Here is a 27,079-nt window from a genome sequence, read left to right as displayed (position 1 = left end):
CAATTCCCAGGATTCTTTGGGTGGGGGAGAAGCCATGTTTAAATGTATGTTGTGAATCTGCCCTTTCCAGGAGGGACCCTTGCAACAGCCGGCGGCTTCACGCGAACAAGACACTTTTGTCTTTTCTGCAGCAGTAATCGACGCCCCTGAAGCAAATTGCATTTGTAGACAAATTATTGGATCTTTGAACTAAGAGACGGCTTATTGCATGGGGGAGAGCAGGAGGGGGAGAGCTGCGCCCAACAAGTAACTTACTCCATCCCGTTGTTGGGATTAAATGAAAAACACTTTTCAGTTACAAATGATAGCAATGGATAAACTGATTTTATTTATTTTTTAAGGTTGTGCTTTTTTAAACGGGCTTACTGGGACGCTAACTGCCTCGAAAGCAGCAGGGCTTTCCTTGATTACAATAAGGACTTCAGGGAAGATACGTTTCGAATGGATCATGTGGCAGAGTGAAATAGATCGGAGATCTAAGAAAGCCCTCCCAACTTAGTTTTGTCCATGTTGTGCCGCGTATGCCCTCTCCCCTTCCCCGGCCACAGGCTCCCCCTCCCCACGAGCAACACCGCCTCCAAGGGGCTCTGTTGGGGCCGCCGCCACGTTCCGCGACCGGCCCAAGGAAGCAGCCCGGCCGGCAGCCAGGGCGGATCCTTGCAGCTTAGGCGCCGGGGAAGGCGCGGACCGAGGCGCAAAGCTCTCGTCGAGGTCTCCAACTCCCTTGGCTCCAGGGATCGCGCCGGCGGCAGGGCCCCGCCTCGGGATCTCCAAACTTGGAAGGGGCGATGGGCTCTCTCCACTGGCCAGGCGCCGCCCGGCCCGCGAGGAGGACCCACCCCGGGGGAGGCGAGAAGCCGCGCTCACCGTTGCCCTTTGGGCGCCTTCTGGCGTGAAGCCTCTCCGGCGACGCGCCATGAAGGTCGAGTTCGCCCCGCTCAACATCCCCCTGGCGAGGAGGCTGCAGACGGCCGCCGTGTTTCAATGGGTCTTCTCGTTCCTGCTGCTAGGTAAGCGCGTCTGCGCCCCGTCTAGGTGCCCGATCCTCGCCTAGTTCGCTTGGACGTAAACAGAAACGGCAGTAAACGGATGTGTTCGCGCCCCAGGCTAGTGAAAATTTTGCTTTTCTGAGAGTTAAGCCTGGTTGACGCTGGGAATTGTCGAGTTGGTAGGGATCACGAGGATCATCCCCCTATAATGAAGGAATCTCTTTGCCCAAGTGGGACTCGAACCCACGAACCTGAGATTAAGAATCATCTCATACTGTACCGACTGAGCTATCCCAGCTGTCGAAGGGCATGCATATACGATCGGGCTATAATGGAATTCTGTGCAGGCAGCTCAGTAAGTTTTACTTCTGACTAAACATGCATAGGATGGGGCAGGGTTCGAGCTCATGCAAGTTGACTCGCAAGTAAGTCTCACTAAGCTGAGGTTCAGTTCCAAGCAGCTATGCTGCAAGCCTGTTTCTTAACCAAGGAGTAAACGTTGAAATAAAGCGGGATTTAGGAAACCTGAGCAGAGTCTGGCTGTTGGCTTGCGGTTCTAAACGCTTTTGCTAGGAAATAAGCCCCTCCTCACTTGATGCGGCTTACTCCAGAGTAAGGCAGCAAGCCAGTGCACCCGTCTTTGTGACGAAATCCCCATTTAAAGCAGTGGGGCTTGCTTCAGAGTAAAAGTGCTTTAAGCTCAGACTGCACCATCTAGAAACAGGCAAGATGCGTTCAGTGTCCCACGTGGGGATTTGGAAAACTGCCTACTTGCGATGAGCTTTGCGCGCTCTCGCGGAAAGGTTGTGATGATGTGATGACTCTAGCATTCTAGGAGAGCAATCCTATGCAGCAGAAGCCAGCGGAAAGCAGTGTTAAGTGCTACCCCACAAGTCATGTGACTGAGCTGAATAGGTTCAGGCTCCAATTTAAGTCCCTCCTCTCTGGTCCCACACCCAGAATGCCCCTTTTTGGAAGTTACATTTGGCCTCACTTCAACTGGCTGAGCTGGGATGAGAAAATTATGCAGGGCCATCTTTAGCATATACGGTGCCATGGTGCAAATTTTCCACCCGGCGCCCCCCAAAAAACATACCACTGATCGCGCCAGGGAAAGCAGCATGCAAATTGCGCCAGGTAAAATAACATATCAGAACGCCACCAGGGAAAGCAGCATCACCAGACGGAAAGGGTGGCGATGCACACTTTTGCCGCTTCCCAAAGAGAAATCAGGAGTGCGCCATCCTCAGTGGCGTACTAAGGTCAGGTGGTGCCATTTAGGTGATTGATGGGTTAAGCAAATAAATTTTGATTACAGTACAGTGGTACCTTGGGTTAAGTACTAATTTGTTATGGAGGTCCGTTCTTAACCTGAAACTGTACTTAACCCGAAGCACCACTTTAGCTAATGGGGCCTCCTGCTGCTGCCGTGCCACCGGAGCACAATTTCTGTTCTCATCCTGAAGCAAAGTTCTTAACCCAAGGTACTATTTCTGGGTTAGCAGAGTCTGTAACCTGAAGCGTATATAACCTGAAGCATCTGTAACCTAAGGTACCACTGTGTTTGTATACTGTATTACCAAAAGATCATGATCTAGGATTCCATGATCAGCAGAGATGTCTTTTGGAGATATTTAAAGGACTATCTATACCCAGAAGTAAAAACTGCTAGAGTACTGTTCTGCACCTAGTGACTCATTTCCAAATTATTAATTTTGGAGGGTCACTTTCTCATAACAATAAGCTATTTCCCTCCACCCACCCAGCAAAAAATCACAGTTCTTTTCAGATGGTAACTTACCGTAACACTGCTGTTGCCACCCGCTGCTTTAGTGAACAAGATGAAACCCTGCTGAGCACAACAGGACAACTCCCATGGTGCTCAGCCTCCCTTAAGTACTTTCTGGAAATGGCCCTGGAGGTAGGAGCAGAGCCACTGAAGCACAGGGTTCCCAACCCCCACCTCCCTGAGATGCTCCAAAATAAAGTCCATGAAAAAGAATGGAAGGGAGAATAAATTTGGGTCACTCTTGGCTGCCTGCACACCAGAGTTTTTAAGAACGAAAAATAAGCCTGCTGGATCAGGCCAATGGCTCATTTAGTCCTTCATTCTGTTCTCACAGTGGCCAACCAGATGCTTGTGGGAAGCTTGCAAGCTGGATGGGAGCACAACAGCACTCTGCCCACTTGCAATTTGCAACAACTGGTATTCAGAGGCATAATGCCTCTGTCTGTAGTGGTAGAGCATAGTCATCACAGCTTGTAGCTATTGTTGTTAGCCGCTCTGAGCCCGGCTTCGGCTGGGGAGGGCGGGATATAAATAAATTATTATTATTATTATTATTATTATTATTATTATTATTATTAGCCTTGTTTTATAACTGTTGAAATAGTTCTTCCGAAATCTCTTGCTTAAAAGATTTTTAAAAAAGGTCCTAATGATGACTGAAGTTTTCTGAGGACACAAAATGTCAACACAATATGCTAAAACTTTTTTGTATATATAGGAAATTAAGATTTGTACATTTCATTATCAGAAGCTACAGTCTTTGCCAATATGAGTTATGTACAGCTGTTCAGTTTCGCAATCCTAAACCCATTGATCTGGGAGTAAGTCCTACCGGTTTCAGAAAATACTTCCAATTGAATGTCTTTAGGATTACTGCCATTGCAAAACAAGAAATGTGATCCATTTCCTAAGCATAAACAAATAAAGCAAAACTCAGCAGGATAGGCTACTAGGTCACTGTTACATATGGAGGCAACCTAAAAACAACTAATTAGTGGTTTTACTAAATGTACAATACTCCCTCAGCAGCATAGCAATAAAGGCTGATTAATTGTTTCATGCTCTGAATTGCATCCTTCATTAAAGTGAAGCATTGGACATTTGGCAATTCAGTTGAGGAAGTTTGAAGTACGATTTGTGTTCCATCACAATTTGACTATCCTACAAAAGGATCGCAGGAGGAGCTAAACTACATACCATACTTTCCCGTGTGTGAGACAACATCCCCCCCATTTTTTAGTCCAGACTTTGGGGTCGTCTTATACATGGATTTCTACCGTAAGTCTGTGGTGAGCTACGCGTCAGCTCGGACATTCCTGGCAGCTCCTGAGTCAATGAGGCTGGGCTGCGGAGGTAGCTGTGGAGCCAAGCCAAGGCGAGGGAAGCAAGATGCAGGCTTCTGCCATTATGCAGTGAAATACAGCACCACTTCCATCAACCAGGGCAGTGGGTCATTCAGGTGATTTAAAAGACTGATTTCTTAATTTTGGACTCCCAAAAGTAGGAGTCATCTTATACATGGGGGCCTCTTCTACACAGAAAAATACGGTAATTTTCTGTAGGGCAGAAATTAACCAAAGTACCTTGGTGTGACCAGCACATATTGTTTGCCCCTTATGCTGGTGGAGTTGTAAGGTACAAGGAACATACGTGGTGACATGAAACTATGTACCAAAGTTCTGAAAGCCGGTTGTAATGGAAACTGATACTATTGTTGGCAAACAGGTTGCCCTGGATGCTAAGTTATATCTCATCCAATTTTGGCGGCCAATTCTGACCTTACTTCTCAGTCATTAATTCTATATATCTGTTGCTTGCCCCTCATCTAGTGGTCTGTCAAGTGTGGAAGGATGCATCTTGTTATTCTATAGATCTATTGCTTTAAAAAAAGTCATGTTCTTTACCATTTCCAAAAAAGCCTGACTCATAAAATATGTGCCGCCAGGGTTGATGTGGACCCTACCGACTTTGCTTCTGCTTTGGGGCTGTTTGTTATTTATATGACCAAACAATCCCATGCTTGGCACATTCCCACTAAATATGAGTTTATTTGGCAACATTCATGATTATTTGGTACAAATAGGAACCCTGTATTCCCAGTCACATGGGCGCGGTATATAACAACAATTACTACTGCTACTATTGAAAAAACAAATAAAGCAAAATGTAGTATTTACCAAAGTCTTAAGCACCCAGAGATTGTGCTGATGGTGTTTACATTACTTTTATTGCTGCTGCTTACCTTGTGAGGGGTGGCCCTGAAGAACGCCAGTCAAGGGACTTACTTCTGAGAAGTCTAGTATGGCTTCGCACACACTGTAAATTGTGGACAGCTTGGAGTGGAGTGTTCCAGTTGTTAGTACTACATCAGACTTTTGAGCCAACATTACAAATGCAATTTCTCACTGGAGAGAATGCAGAACTTGGCTTCCAAATTCCAAATGTATGGTGTGTGGAGTGTCACATTGTATGTCTGAGCCTGAATGAACAACCAGGAGGCACCTTTCCTTCAACCAGTGTGGCTAGTATAGGAGCAGTCAGAGCTGCAAGAGTCCCCTTCATAGCAGAGCTCTTGTGTCCTTATGAAACACTTCTCCATGACTAATATCAGCAAAAAGCCGTTTGCATGAATTCATGAAAATACTCTCTTGGAACTTTCAGCTTGTGGCTCATTTGTCCTAGCATACATCTAGTTTCTGCCAGAGGCTGCTCTCCAAAGCAGAACAGACAAAGATAGCAGTTGTTCTCTTATTAATCATCTGTAAAGATCAAGGACATGGTGACACGAGGAAGGCAACTACATGGGGCTTCATGCAGATGAAAGAAATCAAGTCTCCTATCATTCCTGCTCAGCTCAGGCAAGTTTCTGTATATGGATGGGGCCTTACTGAGCATAGATTTTTCCAGATCTACGAATGGTTTATGTAGCGGAATAACTGCTAGGGAATTATTGGCATCTGTCTGTCTCGAGAGTCAATGGAGTCTGCCTCGGGGGTGAAATCAAACCGCTGGAAGATCACAACGTCTGCTGTGGCTGCAGAGACCGGTAACTCCTAACTGCTGCTTCCCAAGTTGTTTTTGTTGCATTAGCAGCACTGAAGTGACCTCTCTGGGGTACAAGCCTGGGAAGTGTTTATGGAGGTCTTGGACTGTCCAGATGACAATTCCCCTCTCTTGGCCTCACTGATGTGGTCCAAAGGAAAGCAGAGCAATACATTTGGCACCAGCTTGGCTGCAGGTGTTGCCAGAAAGAGGTATACAAGACACCATCCAGGTATCTTAGAGACTCCATTCTGGATTTGTGTAGAATTTGCTCCTTAGTCTTTTCTTCTCCTGCAGATGCCCCACAGGGTAGCAAGTACAGATTTTTTTTCCTCAGGGAAAATTAGGACCAGAGTTTTCCTTCGCCTAGATGGGCTACCTTCCTGGGTTGATGAGCCACACCTGATCCTCACTTCCCTCTATGGCGCGTGCAGAAACCACCTTTTGAACTATTGGATCCACTATTGGTCTTTTCTGCTCAATCTGCTGGAGCCTGTCTGCAGGGGAAGTCCCCAACCCACTGAGGGTTTGAGAGCCATTGGCTACCCTCCCCTGGTTTAGTCAGCCAGTCAGAACATTTCCCAGAATGTGGCTGCTGTCGCATGCTGACAGCTTCTAGCAGCCACAGGTGAGGGCACAAAGGTGGGCAAGCTACCCCAGAGGTAGCACGATGTGTCCCCTGCCAGAGTTGTTCCTCCTAACCCCCCATACACTCCATACAAGAGAATAAAATGTTGCAAATAATTGGCGGAAAAAGATTGAATCTTTAGCACAGCATGCCACTCAACGTGCCCAGTGGTGCAGGGCAGGACTTTGGGCAGAAGTTCAGGGCCTCACTCAGCAGAGTGAGGAGGAGTCCCCTGCCTCAAATGCAGCAAGGCTGGCTTGCCACATTTGAAACACGGCCATCGAAAGGAATTGTAATCCCACCTCTCCACATTCTTATACCGTTCAGCCTGGAGTCTAAAATTACCAAACGGCTCGCTTCTTTGTCGGTGAGGATGAATTGACTTTCTGTCATTCCATCCAATGCTCTGACAGCTCCTAAACCATTTATTATTCATTAATAGAAGCTAGAGGCACAGCCTCGGACAAGTGTTTCCTGTTTAATCCAATTAGTGTAATAATGTTTTGTTTGCTGAACACCCAGCGCGGATTAAGCAAAAGGGAGACAACATGCTTCAGTGCAATGACTTTGTGTGGTGCTTTTCGGTTAGGTTTTTCTTTTATGCGTTGGATCCCAAATAATGTTGCGCCTATGTTGTATGTCTGCCTGGAGTCAGGCTGTTTCGATGAGGAGCTATACAAGTGAGCCAAAGTGGAAGTCTGGCTCCAAGCGCTTGCTTTCATGTATGTTGCAGTTCCATACAGTTTGAGGGTGAAAATAGGGATGTTGTCTGAATGCCAACACAGCTCTCTCCATTGCTGCACATTGCTGAAAGCTCTGCAATGACACCTCCTGCCATGTAACAGAAGCACAGTTATCTTCTTTTTAAACCTGGGGAATCTCTAATCTCACTATGAATCTGCTTGTGTATGGTGTCTAATACAACAAGTGGGTAAAAGGTAAAGGTAAAGGTACCCCTGCCCGTACGGGCCAGTCTTGACAGACTCTGGGGTTGTGCGCCCATCTCACTCTATAGGCCGGGAGCCAGCACTGTCCGGAGACACTTCCAGGTCACGTGGCCAGCATGACAAAGCTGCATCTGGCGAGCCAGCGCAGCACATGGAACGCCATTTACCTTCCCGCTGGTAAGCGGTCCCTATTTATCTACTTGCACCCGGGGGTGCTTTCGAACTGCTAGGTTGGCAGGCGCTGGGACCGAGCAACGGGAGCGCACCCCGCCGCGGGGATTCAAACCGCCGACCTTTCGATCGGCAACCCCTAGGCGCTGAGGCTTTTACCCACAGCGCCACCCGCGTCCAAGTGGGTATTGCAGTGCAAATAAATGTTGCAGTGTGTTGGGCTCCCTATTCAGGATTCCAGTTGCTCCATTCTTTTCCACCACCCTGAGCAGTTTGCAATCCATAGCCACTAAGCACACTTGGGCTGGATCTAGACACATCAAAGAAGCGTTTCAGTTAAACGCATTGCAAACTTTGTATGAGAAATTGGGTTAGCAAAAATGGAACTCCACAGCGCCATCTGGTGTCACAGTGTTAGAATGCATAAACAATGCATATAAAGCGAATTTTCTTTGCCAATGTAGCTGAGTCCTTGGTCCTCATAGGTCTGTTGGTGAATCACTCCCCTTCCTAGGCTTTTCCCCTGCACACTGCAGGGTCCCCAGCCCACTATCTTCTTCTTGTCTGTGAATGTTGCCATTTTTGGATGCGAAAGCAACAGCAATCACAATCTGAACATCAGAAATAGAGGAGATTATATATATTTATTATATGAATAAACACTTACATCAGGAATGGAAGTGAAGCTGATGCTCTTTTGTGAATTGGCCACTACTATTTATTTAAAGGGAATCCTCAAAATTGTTGCCAAAGCCCCCGAGAGACAGTTTTTTACTAGGAACAGGTACAGTGGTACCTCTGGATGTGAACGGGATCCGTTCCGGAGCCCTGTTCACATCCAGAAGCGAACGCAACCCACATCTGTGCATCTGCGCGGGTCGCGATTCGCCGCTTCCACACATGCGCGTGACATCATTTTGACCGTCTGCGCATGCGCGATTGTCAAAACCTGGAAGTTACTTCCGGGTCGCCGCAGCACACAACCCAATAATACTTATCCCGAAGCTACTACAACCCGAGGTATGACTGTACTGGAAACCACAGAGGGTGCAAAGTTCATAATCATAGCAACATATATTCAGGACTTTACAAGGCTGTCATCTGCTGGTAAGTCTAGTATTCAGCAGGGAGCAACAAACTCTGGTTCAGGTGAAGGAATTGCAAGATCTAGGCTAGGGAGCACACATGTAAACACACTGGAATCCTTGAGCTCTTCTTTCCTAATAGACAGCTTGTTGTAACACACAGTACATCTAAAGTCATTGTGTTTTTGGTTCCCTAACCCACAGCCCTCAGAATATCCTTGGGGAGTCTGAAAAAGTTTCCCCACCCCTGCTCCTGGGTCATGTGGGGTATTATTTCAGTCTCACTTCCTCATTGGTCATTAATGTGTCACCTATGGCCCTGTTTCCTTCAAGCCACCCTGTTTCCCTTAGGGACGTAAAAACTGATGCATATCAAGGGGGGAGGGACCCTGCCCAAACCACAAGATGTTTGTGCCCTGCCCTCAATTTCATTTGTGCTAGAGGTGAAACCCAGCAGAGGGATAACTTTAGAGTACACTTTCAATAATAAGTCCTTGTCTTGGAATATCTGAGGGAAAGTGCCTCTGGTCATGAGAAACACATTTAGGTTGTGTACACATTTAAAGCACCCCCATGCCAATTGAATCTTGGGAATTGTAGTTTTCCCCTTGCAGAGCTAGAGTTCCCAGAACCCTTAACAAACTACCCTCTCCATCTCCCATTTTATCCTCACAACAACCCTGTGAGGTAGTTTAGACAGAGATAGTGACTGGTCCAAGGCCACCTGCTTAAGATTTATGGTGTTTAGCAGGGGCTTGACCCCTGGGGAAAACCAAAGCTTGCAATTGGGTAGGAGAAATCACGCATGTGGAGAAAGTCAGGGATAAATTGAACAGGAAGGTGCAGGAACTAAACTGAAATTAAATGCAAACAAGAGTGGTGGGCTCATCCTGGATGGGGCTGGTGGCAGTTGTAGTCTAAATGACTGACCATTTACTCTTTCAGGTCCCTAACATTGCTCAGAGTGACATGCAGAGACTGACCAGTTGAACTGCCTGTCTCACTGTGTTGCCTTTCACCAAAAATATGTTGTTGTCCAAGGTTTATGTACGGTAACTTGGTCTTCAACTTGCTTTTAATCAAAGCTGCTTAAGAACTCTCTCATGTGTTTGTTGTTGATCTTTTTAAAACCATGAGCTTTGTTAACTTTGCTTAACAGGTCTTTCAGACAAACACAGAAAGAACAGTGGGTGTGTTAGTTTGAGCCTTAGTCTTTCTGAGTTCATTTGGCTTCCTACCCTAAGGAAAGCAGGATGCACATCTCAGGGTAAGCCCCTGGTTAGTACAAAAGCAAACCTATCCTATCAGCTTTTGTTGCTATCTGGACTGTGTGGCAGCCTTTGTGAAGTCTTTGAATAGCCCTGCCAGGTACTAGTCATCAAACTTTGTGTGACTTTCATACCTCAAGGTCATGTTGATGTTAAGCCATGTGGAATCCTGCCAAGGAGCTGAAAGGGTAGTAATTCTGTCAAGCCAAGTGAGACTATATTGAGTCATTGTCATGTCAGGAACTTGCTCAGCCACAAATGGAATACGTACATCTTGGCTTTTGGAATAAGTTGCAAAACTTGTGCTGCAAGATACTTGTAATACAAGAACTCATGACCACTTGCTTGATAAATTGAGAGGAAAGTTTATCATAACTGTCCTCTCCCCTGAAACGTTCTCAGGATGCTTTTGCTTTAAGTTCTGCACGTACATGGGATTATTGTGCAGGCTCTAAATCTGTTAAAGTTTGGCACTTCTCTCTTTTGAAAGTGTGTTACTCAAGAAAGGTCTGGCCTTCCGTGTCTTTCACTCTTCCAATTCCTCTCTGTCTCCTTGTCTCTTGCCAAATAATTTCTAAATTGTGTCGGATTGTGCATACAAGCTATATTACAGGAAACAAATGTATTTGATTTGGATGAGAAAGAAAATTGAGAGTTTAAAAAAACAAAGTTTGGCTTCAGGCAATTTCTTCTCAAGTTCATGTCCCTTAAAATGGTGAATTCCTATGCACATCTACTTAGAAATATGTTCCATTGATTTAAATGAGCTTACCGCTAAGTGAATTGATGTAGGATTGAAAGCAATGGAGCTTACTTCTGAGTAGACATGAACAGGGCAGCACTGTTGGCTGCCTATATTTCTGAGGCTCTTGTTTGCTGTATCTGTCACTGTCGTTCTAGCCCTGATATTGACTGTGGATATCTGAAAAGCGACTTTTACATCTATTCATGTATACATGTCATGATTAGAATAGTTTATCATTAGTTGGTTGAAAGGTTCCTTTTTATTCCCAAAGCTAAAAATAAATTATTGCCCAGCTTCAGCTTGAAACTATCATGGAACTGTAGTACCAAACCACATATTCTCAGCAGAATGATTAATATTTATCATTTTAAATTATCCAAGGCAGGACATTATGCCTCTGTGCTCTGATTTCTGTTTTTATCAGGCAGAATGACAAAAATCAAACAAAATAAAAGAGAAGCCTTTGAAAGGGCAAAATAAAACCCCCAGCATTTGATGAAGGATTTCAAAGGGTATACAGTGGTACCTCGGGTTACAGACGCTTCAGGTTAAAGACACTTCAGGTTACAGACTCTGCTAAACCAGAAATAGTACCTTGGGTTAAGAACTTTGCTTCAGGATGAGAACAGAAATCGCGCAGCGGCAGCAGTGGGAGGCCCCATTAGCTAAAGTGGTACCTCAGGTTAAGAACAGTTTCAGGTTAAGAACGGACCTCTGGAACAAATTAAGTTCTTAACCCGAGGTACCACTGTATATTGCTAAAAAACAAAACAAAAAGCCCTCCTTCTATCTCTCTGTATCACATACTGATATAACAGTGGTGACCTTAGGCATAGGAATGTAAAGAATAGGATAGAACTCTCCACTGCTGTCAACAGCAATATGGCAGTGTTACGAGTTTTGGGGGCAGAGAGCAGGTTGTACAGTGGTACCTCAGGTTACATACGCTTCAGGTTACAGACTCCACTAACCCAGAAATAGTGCTTCAGGTTAAGAACTTTGCTTCAGGATGAGAACAGAAATCGTGCAGCAGTGGCGCGGCGGCAGTGGGAGGCCCCATTAGCTAAAGTGGTGCTTCAGGTTAAGAACAGTTTCAGGTTAAATACGGACCTCCGGAACGATATAAGTACTTAACCCGAGGTACCACTGTATGTCAGAGTTGAGAGCAGAGAGTTGCAGAGAAGCAAAGTAGCAAGCTGGTGTGGCTATGGGGGAAGCACCCTCCATGGATTAGGTACAAGGAGAGAACATTCAAGAGGCTACTGTTGGCCAGCCATAGGGATCACGATGCAAAAGGAGAAGGAAATGGCAAGGAGGTAAAATTATGAGATGCATTCATCGTATCAAATGTTTTGTGTTTTCTGTGTCTGTGTTTTTAGCACAATGCTGCTGTGGAATCTTCATGATCTTTGTGTTTGGAGATTACTGGTTTATCTCAGCTATTTATGCGCTCTGGCTCTACCTCGACTGGGAAACCCCCCAAACTGGGGGGCGAAGATCCAAGTGGGTCAGAAACTGGACTGTGTGGAGATACTTTAAGGAATACTTTCCAATTCAGGTGAGTGAAATATTTTGCAGTGAAAGTTAATGTGTTTGTGTGTGCACGCTTGTGCGCTCTGCGTATGTCCCAGAGCATGGTGAGGAAAGCTGATGTAGTTTGCATCTCGTTAGGATTCCACTTCTGTTTTGTTCCATTATTATTCCTGTGCTGAAATTTTGCACATGTGGATGGCCAGTGTGAAGAGGCCATCACAGAAACATGGCCACACGTTGCACTAAACAATGGCTGAGCACCACATTATGGTCCTAGATAAGCCTCGGGCTTTGCATACTCCCAATGTGACTGGGAGAAATGGTTTTGAAAGCTTTCAACCCTATTCTTGCTTAACTACTGCTTGCTATGCAATCCTAACAAACCAGCTATGGTTGGCTTGAAACAGCTTGAGCACAACAGGACTTATTTCTGAGTAACTGTGCATAGATTGCATTATAACACTATGGAGCTGAGATCTCTGTGTCTATATACTCTACAAGTTCCACCTCCATTTCTTATTTTTAACCAAATTGAGGTCTCTTCCAGAGAACCTGTTCTTTGAGCAATCTTTCTTATTTGTGGGTGTGGAGGTTATGCAACAGGACATGAAGAGGGTGTGGTGTAGTGGTTAAGAGCGGTAGTCTCATAATCTGGGGAACCGGGTTCGCGTCTCCGCTCCTCCACATGCAGCTGCTGTGTGACCTTGAGCTAGTCACACTTCTTTGAAGTCTCTCAGCCCCACTCACCTCACAGAGTGTTTGTTGTGGGGGAGGAAGGGAAAGGAGAATGTTAGCCTCTTTGAGACTCCTTAGGGTAGTGATAAAGCGGGATATCAAATCTAAACTCTTCATCCAAACTCTTCTTACCCCATAACTTCCTATGTCATCAAAATGTCTGGGGGGGGGGGGAGCAGGTTTGTTTTGCAAAAGCAATAATTAGCTTTCATTGTGGGATCTGAACTGGCCAGTATGCAATTGCCAGTCAACTTTTAAATTAAGAGTGAACTTCTTACTGAGCCTTTATTTCAGCTCATAAAAACCTCGGATTTGGATCCAAGCCAGAACTACCTCTTTGGGTTTCATCCTCATGGCGTCCTTGTCGCTGGAGCTTTTGGAAACTTTTGCACAGAATACACAGGTTTTAAGAGGTTATTCCCTGGTCTGACTCCATACCTACACATCTTGCCTTTCTGGTTCAGGTGTCCTTTCTTCAGAGACTATATTATGTGTGCAGGTAAGCAGTAAACCCTAGTAATTCAGATGTGTCTGTTTTTCAAAAAATAGCATTGATGTACAGTATTTTTTTAAAAATGTGACCCTACCTGATTTCCAAAGCAACCGAACACAGTTAGCATATCAGATAATAATGGTGGGCTGTATTTAACATATCACTAAGGAGAATGTTCTGCCAGTTTCAGGAGTTTTCCTTGTGCAGCAGAACATTATTCCCCTCTGCTACCCCCATACACCAAAATACAAGTCACAAAGATTCAGAACTGTAGAACAGCCATCAGAAATGGAGCTCGCAAAAAGATCATTCACCAAAGGCCTTTTCGAAAAGCCACGTCTTCACCAGCCATGGCACTGTGGGTTAAACCACAGAGCCTAGGGCTTGCCGATCAGAAGGTCGGCGGTTCGAATCCCCGTGATGGGGTGAGCTCCCGTTGCTCGGTCCCTGCTCCTGCCAACCTAGCACTTTGAAAGCATGTCAAAGTGCAAGTAGATAAATAGGTACCGCTCTGGCGGGAAGGTAAAGGGTGTTTCCGTGCGCTGCTCTGGATCGCCAGAAGTGGCTTAGTCATGCTGGCCACATGACCCGGAAGCTGTACGCTGGCTCCCTCGGCCAATAAAGCGAGATGAGTGCTGCAACCCCAGAGTCAGCCACGACTGGACCTAATGGTCAGGGGTCCCTTTACCTTTTACCTTTAATGCTTTCACCTGGCACACTTTGTTCACCTCGTAAAGTAAGCTCTGGGACATGGCCTGATTCTCACAGCCCTATTCAGGTGTTCTCCATCTTCTGATAAACAGCATTCCACATCACCAGAGGATGCAGAAAGAGGAGAGTCCGCTCTACAGATGTACTCCTCAGTGTCTGGGTAGTGAGAGGGTAGGGGGTTGCAGATGGGGATGAAGGATTTAGCTTCATTCACCCCCTCACATGATTATTAATTGCATGAGCAGGGCCGGATTTACATATAAGCTAAACAAGCTATAGCTTAGGCCCCCAATCTCTTGGGAAGCCCCCAAAAATTTAAAGGGAAAATAAAACTGGATGTACATTTCCAAAATATAAGATAAAAAACAAATAAAATAAAACCTACATACAGCAACTGTGTTTTGTGTTGTGGAGGCTCCTATGATGTAAGTAATGGGCCCCGCCTGCTAGCCTGCTCCCTAAAATATCACTGGTTAGATACCTATTAGGTCCATAAATTACCATATAGCATATATTCAACACAAAAAAAGGTGACAATTTGTTGTTGACAAAGGACAGCTGGACATATAAAGGGCCCCATTACCTTCAGTAGCTTAGGGCCTCATCAAACCTCAGTCTGGCCCTGTGCATGAATGGGGAAACACCCAAACAGGGGCCATCAAATTCAGTAGTAACAACATGTAGGCTTTAATGTTTCATAAGTTAAAACGGTAGTTTGTTACAGAGCATATATAAGAAATAATTGGATATCAAATACAGATGAATCTACCATCTTTTGGGATAGCTTTAAAAAAGGACATAAGAGCAGAACATTGAAATCTAATCAGAGTATTAATAGCAGCTAAATGGTGTACTCCCATAATTCCCACAGAACAAAAATAGTTTCAATAAAATTTGTTTTCTTGCCACAGTGACAGAATTAATGGAGCTGGTATGCTTAAGGGAAGGTAGACAGAGAAATGAGCAATTTGAGAGTCAGTGGGCCCCTTTTAAGTACATGAAATGAGAACCTCAGTTAATTTTTTAAAAAAGCTTTTCCCACTGCTATCATATCCAATTAAATAATTTGATCATTGATGTTGTAGATATTTAAATAAACTGTAATATGAGTTTTTAGAAAACATATTTATATTTGTCTTATAATTCATTAAGGGCACAATCTTAATACAGGATTATTTCAAAATAAACGGTACAGTGGTGCCCCGCAAGACGAATGCCTTGCAAGACGAAAAACTCGCTAGACGAAAGGGTTTTCCGTTTTTTGAGTCGTTCCGCAAGACGAATTTCCCTATGGGCTTGCTTCGCAAGACGAAACGTCTTGCGAGTTCTTGCGAGTTTGTTTCCTTTTTCTTAAAGCCGCTAAGCCGTTGATAGCCGCTAAGCCGCTAATAGCCACTAAGCCGCTAATAGCCGTGCTTCGCAAGACGAAAAAACTGCAAGATGAAGAGACTCCCGGAATGGATTAATTTCATCTTGCGAGGCACCACTGTAAATTAGTGACTCTTAGATTGCATTATGTAATATGTCATTTGTAGACTGTTTGCATGTTTATAATAAAGAATTAACTACTGTACAGAGCACAAATTTAACTTCAGATTTTTTCATTCCACCTGACTAATGGTTTCCATGCAACACTGATCAGTTGATTGGGTATTCTGTTATTTATTTATTTATTCATTCACACTTTCAGGACTGGTTTCAGCATCCAAGAAGAGTGTGTCTCATGTGCTCAGCCACGAAGGCGGTGGAAATGTTGCTGTGATTGTAATTGGAGGAGCAGAAGAGTCTTTAGATGCCCGTCCTGGAAGCTTAACTCTTAGCATCCTCAAAAGGAAAGGGTTCATTAAGGTGGCTTTGAAACATGGGTAAGTTCTATGTGTAGACCTCACCCATTAAGAATAAAGTGGTAACATACAGGACATTAACTGGGAATCGAGAGAACTTGTCATTGAAATAAGATGGAATGTAGGTACCCAAAACATGAAATGGACTACAGTGGTACCTCGGGTTAAGTACTTAATTCGTTCTGGAGGCCTGTTCTTAACCTGAAACTGTTCTTAACCTGAAGCACTACTTTAGCAAATGGGGCCTTCCGCTGCCGCCGCGCCGCCGGAGCACGATTTCTGTTATCATCCTGAAGCAAAGTTCTTAACCTGAGGTAATATTTCTGGGTTAGTGGAGTCTGTAACCTGAAGCGTATGTAACCCGAGGTACCACTGTACTTGATAGTATTCTATATCTTGTCGTTGGCCACCGTCTGTCTCAGGAGACAATGGAGGAGTGTGTCTTTGGGGGTGAAGTCAAATGGTTGGAGAGTTACAGTGCTGTAGAGACTGATATGAGATAGACATGTTTTGTTGTGCTGCTGCAGATGCACCATGGCGTTTCTTCTCTCTTCAGTCCTCCCCAGCAGTCATCCCTCCTCTGGTCACTGCTGCAGATACACAACCTACCTGTCTGTCTCTAGCACTGGGGTTGTCTGCAAGGCATTCTCCAACTTTTGCAATGCAGTTCCCCAGCCAAGTAACATCATAGTACGAAAGCACACCTGCTGTGCCACAGTGCGCGTTGACATGCATTACATTAGGGGAAATTGCTAGAGAAAATTGCATACAAAATCTGTCAATTGCAGTTCTCTCAGTTTCTCATTTCCCCCACCTTCTATTCAGTTCTCCATATTTCTGCAGCAATCTGTGACTTTTTAAAATCATCGTGAAAATTCACCAGCCTTTTAATGTGAATTTCTCCTAATACATTTTTGTACGGAGTTTCAACTTTTGCAAACAATTTCTCCTAATATAAAACATTTTTGTATGTTATTTTCACTAGTATATTCTTCCCTCCCCACCCCCCACTCCGATATGTGCCTTTTCGTAAATGTTGGTTGGAGAACTGCATCCCAGAATTTGGATAAGTGCAAATTATGAAGAATTTTCACATTGGAAAGTGAGAAATTGATCAATTTGGCTTTAAGTGTGAATTGAATTAAAATTATCCTCCACCCCACATCTATATAAAAATGAGGGAAGAAGTGCAGCGTTGTGAAATAGATTCCCCCCCCCCAATAACAAGAACCAAATATTCACACACAGAAAAGAGCTGTCCTATATATGTCTAAGAGTCATTTAATATGCAAGTTTGAAATTGCACATGTAGCAACTTCCTGTTTCATGACTTTTTTTTACTGTGTGCTTGCAATATTTCTTTGTAAGTGAGCTATTAGCCAACAGCAGTCCTATGGGCCATTCCCTTCCTGTGGTTATTGTTCCCGATTTCAACATTTCTTGCATTTACTGTCATTTCTAACTTTATATCTTGGTAAAAGAGGCAGCCAACTACAATTTCGTAAAAATCCCGTGCAAGTTTTTTTCTGCCCTGTGCTCAATACTTCACTGATTTTGGCTGGGGAGAGGGCTGCCTGCCTGGGCATGTGCCCTGTCTGTCCATGCCAGAATGTTTAGGCAAGCATATGGGCTGGCCATGCTTAGGTTTGGCAATAGTCCACACTGGCATGTGGTCTCCACATGATTAGCCAAGCCAAGGGTGAATGGGGCCCTCAGGCCAAATAAGCTTAGCCACCCACCTCTGATGTATGCAGTGCTATTTTTCTAGAAAAACAGGTGCTGGAACTCACCATGAACACCTCCCTCATTCTCTTAGAATGGAAACAGTGCCCACATGAGAGGTGCTAGAACTGAGTTCCGGCTGAAAGAAAGCCCTAGATGTATGGCATCTGCTTAGTTAGTCCCATTGGACTAACCTGGTTTAGTCCTGGACTAATATTGCATTTAGCTGTGTAAATGGAGGCTTAGTCCTATTGCCTGTTGAGCTTTTCCTAGGAGGCAGTAGGTAGCAACATGAATTTTTAAAAACATCTACCTGGCATCTACAGTGTAATTGTCATGAACATGGAAGGTCTGAATGCTACCATATGTGCCTAAGTTATTTGTTGTTGTTTAGTCATTTAGTCGTGTCCGACTCTTCATGACCCCATGGACCAGAGCATGCCAGGCACTCCTGTCTTCCACTGCTTCCCACAGTTTGGTCAAACTCATGTTCGTAGCTTCGAGGAACACTGTCCAACCATCTCGTCCTCTGTCGTTCCCTTCTCCTTGTGCCCTCCATCTTTCCCAACATCAGGGTCTTTTCCAGGGAGTCTTCTCTTCTCATGAGGTGGCCAAAGTATTGGAGTCTCAGCTTCAGGATCTGTCCTTCCAGTGAGCACTCAGGGCTGATTTCCTTAATAGGATAGGTTTGATCTTCTTGCAGTCCATGGGAGTCTCAAGAGTCTCCTCCAGCACCATAATTCAAAAGCATCAATTCTTCGGTGATCAGCCATCTTTATGGTCTAGCTCCTTTAAATGGGTATACTTGTCAACCCATTGATGTGAATTATGTCAACTGCGTTGTTGCTTTTCTCTGGCAGGGCTCAACTGGTCCCCGTGTTTTCTTTTGGGGAAAATGAACTGTTCAAACAAGTTGCAAACCCCAAAGGATCAAGGCTCAGAACATTGCAAGAGAAACTGCAGAAGATTATGGGGTTTGCATTGCCTTTGTTTCATGGCAGAGGAATCTTTCAATATAGCTTTGGCGTAATGCCTTACAGGAAACCTGTTCACACTATTGGTAAGTTCTTTTTGCTCTCTTTTTGCTCTCATATGCACATGTTTAATATACAAATCTGTGTCAAGAAACAGTAGCTGCTTAGCCTTTGCAAACGGTTCAATATACCATCTAAGCACCAAATGTAGAAGAGGAAGAAGTTTGAAATAAGCATTTGTCTCTTTCCTGATCTTTTATTTATAGGTTTCCTCCTCTCCCCCTGCCCTTTGACTGTGTTGTGTTTATATGTAGCTCATAGAATTTGTCAGCAGAAAATAATCTACATAACATGCTTCAATTCATACTTTATTACCCGCATCCCTATGTTGTACGGCCGGTGTGGTATGTTGTGTTAAGAACATCATAAGAGCCTTTGTGGATCAGACCAAATTTTTTTAAAAAACTATTATTTCCATTTATATACTGCTCTTCTTACAAGATCCCAGAGCAGTTCACAAGTAAAATACAAACCAAACAACTGCAACAACAAATCAAATAAGATGATATATTAAAATCACCAAAGCTTCAATACAGCAGTGAGATAATAAATACTTTGATTACAAATCCAATAAAACACTGACAGTTGAGAAACTCTGGCCCGCGAGCGCTCCAATTGGAGAACAGCCTTTACCAAAGTTGTCATGGACTTTGAAGATGCTCAAACTCAGGATGAAAGGGAGAAACGTGCTAAGAGGATAGCACATTTGGCAAAACCTCCCCATGATCAACTCCTGCCAGGAAACCTATGTCCCCACTGTGGAAGGATGTGTGGATCCAGAATTGGCCTCCACAGTCACTTACAGACTCACTGTTAAGACCGTGTTCATGGAAGACAATCTTACTCGGATATGAGTGATTCCCAGAGGAGGAGGAGGAGGACTTGGACCAGAGAGATTTGGGTTCCTACTGTACTCAACCAAGAAGCCCACTGGGTACACTTCAGTGATTGTGGATCCCATTATATCCCAGCATGATTACAGATCCCATTATCTTTCATCTGAACTTACTATAGATGATAATTATGAATATAGATTGGAATAATCCCCATGCATGTCTCCTTGAGCTCCAAATAATTAGTGATTTAAAAATGTCCACTTACATTCCCATTTGGTTATCTACCAAAACCAGGTTATTTCAGGAGTTTGATAATATGTTGAGCAGTTTGTACTTTTTCCTATATTGCATTCCACCAATCCTGTACTTTGCGTAGTTTTCAAATGGTAAACTTCTAGCAACACACCATATTCTTGAGGTCTTGTGCAAGTATTATGTCAGCTGCTTTAAAATGTAAACAGAATCATAAGATATGTTCTAACCACTTTTGTCAGGAGTGAAGAGAGGACTGAAAACCACTTCTGGCTCAACTTTTGATTAAGAGAAGTGCTCTTCTAAAAAGTGGCGTTTTGCTTGCTACAGTATGATACGCCACAGAATATGTTGAGAGGTAGAGTTAGAGATCATTAGAGGAGGTGTAGGAGAGAGGAGAAGAGGCTAAGAAAAGAACGAATGCTAACTGCAAAAACACTACAACCTAAAAGGACAGGTGCATTCCTTTGTGCACTGACTGCTTAATTTAAACGGAACGATGCATGAGCCTTTTAGGGTGGAGCAGGTTCCAGGTGCTGATTCAACCTGTTGCTTTATGAAAGTGATTTAAAAATAGCAAGAAAGAAATGCATGGTGGATGTGATTGAACAAAATAACTAACTTTTGGAAACTGAAAAGTATACAAGCACAATTTGCAACAAAGACACAGTTCTGTTAAACAAGAACACAAGGAGATCAATTGGCATACTGGTCATTTTAGACTGTGAATGCCTAGGTAAGCATAAGGACAAGTTCTATGATGTTTTGTATGCCTTTGTATCTTTGAGTACAGTGGTGCCCCGCAAGACGAACGTCTCGCAAGACGGAAAACCCGCTAGACGAAAGGGTTTTCCGTCGCAGAGGTGCTTCGCAAAACGAATTTCCCTATGGGCTTCCTTCGCAAGACGAAAGCCCGTAGGGAAATCTCCGGGACAGTGGGGAAGCGCAGCGCGTCTTCCCCACTGTCCTCGGACCTCCTCCGTAGCCTGGCAGTGGGAGGAGGTCTCTCCACCCCCCCCGCCAGGCTTCGGAAGGATGCTTCGGAGCAGCCTTCCGAAGCCTGGCGGGGGGGCGGAGAGGTTTTTTAAAAACCCCGGGACAGCGGAGGACTTCTCCGCTGTCCGGGGCGATTTTAAAATGCTGGGGGTGGGAAGAAAAGCCCCCCCAAGCCTTCAGAAGAGGTTACAATTTATGAAAGATCATTAGTGTCAGGGGCTCAGGAGCAGAGGGACAGGAAAGGGAGGAATTAGAGACCGAGGGGGAGGAATCCGAGGGAGAAGTTAGCGATGATAGCCGCCCAAGGTCTCTAAGTCTCTCCAGCGAATCGGAGGATTCACAGAAAGGGGCTCCCGTGGTCAGAGCTAGGGGGTTGCCAGAGGGAACACCCCAGGAAGGAGGGGCCAGAGGGGACTCAGAGAGCAGCAGTTGGAAATCGGGACCAGCTTCCCCACCGGAGAGCAGTAGGGGGGAGGAGTCCCAGGCATCGGCATCAGGCAGCTTTCCGTCAGCGGAAGGACATGAGTCAGGGTTAGCCACGCCTGCATCAGAGAGCGAGGAAACGGTCAAAAGGAAGGTCGGAGGCAGCGCGCGCGCGCCAAGTTCAAATGTACAAGAGGGTGGCGCAATGAGCAGCCCGGAAAGGGAGCCAGGTCCCAAAGCCCGCCGAAGGGAGGGGGAAGAGTCCGAGGGGTCCGCCTCCGAAGCGTCCAGGAAGGAAGGGACCCCGGGGGGTGGTAGGACCCAGAGGCGGAAGGAGAGACGGAAGAGGTGGAGTAAGGCCAGAGTCTTAAGCTGGTGTACAGGGGGCGGAGACTCAGACGGAGCTTCGCCGATCTAGGGTCTAGACGTAGAGACGCACGCTAGGGTTTGGAAATGGAAACTATACTTCAATAAAGACTTTTGTACAGTTCCACTGGCTAGCGTTGGTCCTCTGTGAGCTGGGACCTGGAGGCAGTCTCTGACAATTAGATATTTCAGAGCAATTACACTGATGACTCTCACAGGGATTTTCTTATTTTGGTTTTGATTTTGCAGTTGGGAACCCTATTGCGGTGAAACAGAATCTGAATCCCACCGTTGAAGAAATTAATCAACTCCACGAGAAATATCTGCAGGAACTCCAGGAGTTATTTGACAAAAACAAAGAAAAGTACGGGATATCAGAGCACGCATCTCTCACATTTACCTAAATGCAGGTTCAAGTACAAGGAGAATTTGATCCAGAAGAGTTCCTTTCTGGTGAAAAGCAACCTTTTACCCCATCCAACCCTTCTCTCCAACAACTTACAAGAGTTACAATCTTCTTGTGTAGCTGGGTACAATGTGACGCATTTGCTTTTAAAACAAAAATTGATTTGCAGTTCTCTCTATGTTTTTGTATACTGTGTTTTGCTCTATTGTCTGGGAATGCATTTTTATTCCTTCTCTCAATGGATGCAATTCTGTAACAAAACATTGCAAATCTACAAAGAATCCTAATGCTTTTTAATCTCATGCTTTTTCCGAGACAGACTCAATCTGTAAGCACGGATAATTGGTCTGTACTATGTGAAGAAAGCACTCATGGAATAAGTCTAGGGCTCCCATGTCTTCAGTCTTGTTCCTCCAGGAAATTTTTCCTACCTTTGAAACAGATAGGGATTTTGCAGAGGTATGCTCTTGCAGAGTTCAGTTAGTATCTGAGTGGTTGCAGCAGAGAAGCCTTTGGTTTGTTTGTTTTTTTGAAAGAGAAGTGCATTGTGTCCATCTGAGTTGACTGAATGATTTTAAATGTTTTTGACGAATGCTTGTGTATGGCTTGTTGCCTAGCTATTGATCTGTATTTAACTATGCAATGCAATATGTGGCATATTCAGCATTCCTAAGCCATATGGTATTGTACTTGAAGTGATTTAATAAGCCAAAGATGCTCATTTAGCAGGGATGGGAACTTTGTACTTTTGTAATTGGTGTGTTTATTTAGAAGAGTAGTGTGATGAGGCAAAATTGATGATTCTCTGGGAAGTTTGTTCACAGCACCCCTCCCAAATGATAATGGTAATAGAGGAAGACAAACCACTTTTGCTTCTAAAGGAGCCATGCGTTGTGATTTTTTCCCTTTCAAAGCTCATTCACCAAAGAGACAGGTGGGAAAAGGTGCAATTAATACTTTGCAATGTAACTTTTAAAATATTAGAACTGTGTTTGTTGCATATTCTCTAGCTTTCAGGTTGAGAGCAACAATTTCAGTGGGGCGGAAATATTTTGACAGAAAAAAGTATTTGTAAACAATCACTCCCCTCCTTTTCTGTTCTGTATTATTGTTTTCCCTGGAGGCAAGTGCTTTTGCACCTATTTCCGCCCACTCTGCACTGCTGTCTTTCCTCATTTAAGTCACATAGTGATTCCCACTACTAGAGTATTGAGTAAACAGGATGACATCATTGCAGCCCAAGGACAAGGAACCTTTTTCAGCTCCCGGCCTGCATTCACTCTGTGGGGTCACATGACAGTGGTGAAGAGGGCCAGAGCAATGGATGGCATTCATTACCTTTCCACAGTAGGCTAGATTTTACACTCCCTCTTACACCCCTCACAATGCTCCATCCAGGGAAGCAAGGAGCATTAGCTGAGTTCAAGGACACATTCCAGCCAGGCAAAAACTCCAAGGAGGCTGCAAAGCAGTGCTGATGAGGGCCGAGTAGGGTGGCTGGGCAAAGTCCCAAGAACAAGATAATAAAGGCCTGAATGGCTGCAACTGGCCCGTGGGTCCGAGATTCCTTATCCCTGTAACCAATTAAATACAGCAGTGTATTGGATGGCACGGGGATCAATTAAGAAACAGGATAATGCTTCCTGGTTTAGTCACATGAGTGACCCCATCAAATCCGCTTGATTTTTTTGTTCTTTCCAAAGCATGTTTTTTAGTAATCAAAAAGCTTTTGGCAGAGGGAAAATTAAGTCTAAGTATTATCAATGGAAACCATGAAAAATGAGTTGGTGAAACAGCTCAGTCGGTAGAGCACGAGACTCTTAATCTCAGGGTTGTGGGTTCAAGCCTGACATTGGGCAAAAAGGTTTCTGGCATTGCAGGAGGTTGGACTAGATGACCCTTGTGGTCCTTTCCAACTCTACAGTTCTATGATTCTATGATTTGAATGTGTAAAATTTCAGGCATTTGTTCCACTGGAAGCATTTGTCAGTTCAGAATTACACACACACACACACACACACAAATTCTAAATTCCTAATTTAGAGTTGCTGAGAGTTGCACCAACTAACCAAGCATGTAGCTATAGTTTTTCATTTGAATCGAGCCCCCAGACAACTGGATCATGCTTTGGAGGCATTGAGATTATTCCAGTGCAACTGAACAGCTGCTTGACATGAGTGATGTAATGCAAGAACTTAATTAAACAAGACTGAGAGGAAAATAAAGAGATGATATGAAAATTTGCCAATATTATTTTCCTCTACGAACCACTCATGCTTGAAGAGGGAGCTGGAAGTGGGGAGAAAAGAGCATATATTGTCTGGTCCAGTCCTTTTAGTTTCTGATGGGAATGCTTGCTGAGGGACAAGCTAGCTAAGGCCGGACATCCTAGCAGCTGCTCTCCCTATACACAGAAGGTTGGCTTGCTGTCAGCATTTGCTTCAAACCCCCCTTGATACCACATTCTTGGTTCTTATGTCATTCTCAGCACTGCTGGTTCACAAAATTATTCAAAGCTCATTACTTCCTCATGCACCAGTTCACTTAAAAGGAGGTGTGTGTGTGTGTGTGTGTGTGTGTGAGAGAGAGAGAGAGAGAGAGAGAGAGAGAGAGAGAGAGGTGTCATGGGTCATACCGCCACCGATTGCCCTATACCTAAGACATGAATGATGGTTGGCCCCGCTGAGATTGGCAGAACGGAAGGCTGGGAGTTTGACAGTAGGCAGAGTCAATGACAAGCAGAGCCATCTCATTCTAGTTTTCTGCTGAGTTTTACAAGGACAACATGGGAAACTGAAGAGAAGGAAGCTGACACGTGGGAGTGGTTAAGGGCAGATTGACGTTGGTGGGACAGTGTCCTGTTCATTCTAATGGACCCATCTCCACTGCCCACACTTTCCCTTAAAACCCCCAAGGAAGAACAGTTCTCTTACCATCTCCAAGCCCTCCCAGAAGAGAGTGACCACTTGCTAGATATGGCAGCAGTCTGACTTAGCAAAAGGCAACTTGCTACCTTCCAAGTGAAAGCAGTTCAGAGTGGGAGTATTGTTTCCTATAATAATCACATAGGTAATCCTAGCCAATCAAGAATAGCCCTTCAACAGGCGTTGCAGTGTGTTGAACATTTTTGCAAAATACATACATGCAAACTGCTGTTTTCTGCTGCTCCAGCCTTGTTGCTGGATTATGGCTTTTTAAAATACAGATTGATTATTTTGCTGAACGGAAGCTCAAGAAGAATAAACCATTTTGATATGAATATGTGGGTGTGCTTACATGTACTCAATCTTTTATGTGTGTTCTTTCATAATTATCTAGCAGCCCATTGATGAAGAGATTAGCTTCATGCGGTTTTAGCTTAGCCAATGTCTTTCCATCATGGTTTTATCACAATATCTTTATGCTATTTATATTGGCAGACAGTCCACTAAGATAATCTGCAGGCACATCATGTAGTTCCGCTCCATTCAAAGGAGCTGGGTGTTGGTGATTTTCATATTCTTTCCACAATGGCATGTATGCAGCATGCTGTAATATAATGAAAATGAAGAAAAGGCAAGAAGGAGGTTTGATTAAGGCTACAATCGTATTCCCACTTACCTGGCAGGAAGCCCCATTGAACTCTTTGGGGCTTACTTCAGAGTAGACATGCACCGTAAATGTCTTGATGTATTAGTGTCTCATTACTGAACGAATGAAGGAAAGGAACAGCTGCTTCCTAGTATAAGGCTCTCAAATTTAATAATGGAAGATCAACATTGCAGCTTGTTGCTATGGAAGTAGAGAGAGTGAATTATCATTTGGAATATGAGAAGGGGATGATAATATTATTAGTGTTGTGTATTTTCAAAGTAGTCTTAAATATTAAATAGGTTATCCTTTGCAACAGCATTATCCTCCTATTGTGGCTGGATTCTGAAGCAAACACAGCCTGTTGACCAACTACTTTTCTGATATATTTAGTGAAGTAAAGTGAGTGAACTCCAACTCCCATCAGCCCCAGCGAGTCTGGCCATTGGCTAGGGATGATGGGAGTAGGGATGGGGGAGATATTTGATTCAGGTAGCATGTAAAGCCGAATTTATCAAATTTGCACTTTCTGAAACAATATGAAAAGACAGCCATCCTTTGAAATTTGCAGTTAACTGAATTTTGGGGTGTAGTTTTCCAACCAACCAAGGTCAAACAGTGGTCAAAACAGCATACGAAATGTGTTTCATCAGCAAAAATTTGCATTAAAATGCAATTTTAAAAATCATGATAGGTTCTTCCTGGGGGGGGGGGGAATCTCAAATTGCTGCAGAAATGCAGAGAACTGATTTGAGAATGGAAAAATGAGCAAGTGAGAGAACTGAAAGTGACAGAACCATCCACCGCCCCTATATGAGCATTATAGTTCAGTAATATCTGGAGGGCCAAAGGTTTCCACACCTGATGTTGAGGAAGAAAACTAACCAATCTCATATTTCAAGGAACATGTTGACTTTACCTTTGTGTAGTAATACAGGAGTGGGTCATTTCTTGCAGCCAGGGCTTTTTTGAGACAGTACTTACTGGTATAGAATACCAGCACCTCTATTTTGGTCCCTCATGGCAAGTATTTTGTCCTGGCACCTGCAGCGCTTCTATCAGTATACCTCATATTTTACAAAAAAAAAAAAAAAAAAAAAGGTTCTGCCTGCAGTTATGCAAGACAAACACACCTGCTTTATATTTCTTTAGCTCCACTAGATGGCATATCTCCTTTCTCGCCATCCATTTGTTATTCGCCAAATTGTGGAAGGGAAAGAAATAGCCTGGAGAGAGCAGAAAGTGAAAACCTACTCTCTGCTTCCTTTTTGTAACATCAAAGCAAACCCCTTTCTATTCCTATGCTAAATCATCTTTCAGTGTCATGAGCAGTGGCTTATGGGTATGATTTTCACATTAGTAAAATATTCCTATGGTCTGAAGGGAAACCAGGGTTTCATGTTAGAAACACCAAGAAGGAGGCCAACATGTACATAGCCAACTCCTGAATCCACAAAGGTGCTGTCTGCAGGAAATTTTAAAAACCTTAGAGAT

At 44.2% G+C, this 27,079-nt stretch overlaps 1 protein-coding gene across 1 annotated transcript; it reads left to right on the top strand.

The window, feature by feature from the left end:
* The first annotated feature begins 84 nt into the window (after nt 1-84).
* MOGAT1 (monoacylglycerol O-acyltransferase 1) lies at nt 85-25,274 on the top strand. Its single transcript, XM_028731061.2, has 6 exons — nt 85-1,010; nt 12,044-12,222; nt 13,227-13,431; nt 15,827-16,001; nt 18,563-18,762; nt 21,859-25,274. Exons 1-6 carry the CDS (start codon nt 917-919, stop codon nt 22,011-22,013), a joined length of 1,008 nt encoding a protein of 335 aa, XP_028586894.2. The 5' UTR covers nt 85-916; the 3' UTR covers nt 22,014-25,274.
* The last annotated feature ends 1,805 nt before the right edge of the window (nt 25,275-27,079 follow it).

This window comes from Podarcis muralis, chromosome 6, assembly GCF_964188315.1.
Source record: "Podarcis muralis chromosome 6, rPodMur119.hap1.1, whole genome shotgun sequence".
Lineage (NCBI taxonomy): Eukaryota > Metazoa > Chordata > Lepidosauria > Squamata > Lacertidae > Podarcis > Podarcis muralis.
The sequence above is the reverse complement of the archived record's forward strand: the minus strand, read 5'-3'. Positions and strand labels throughout refer to the sequence as shown.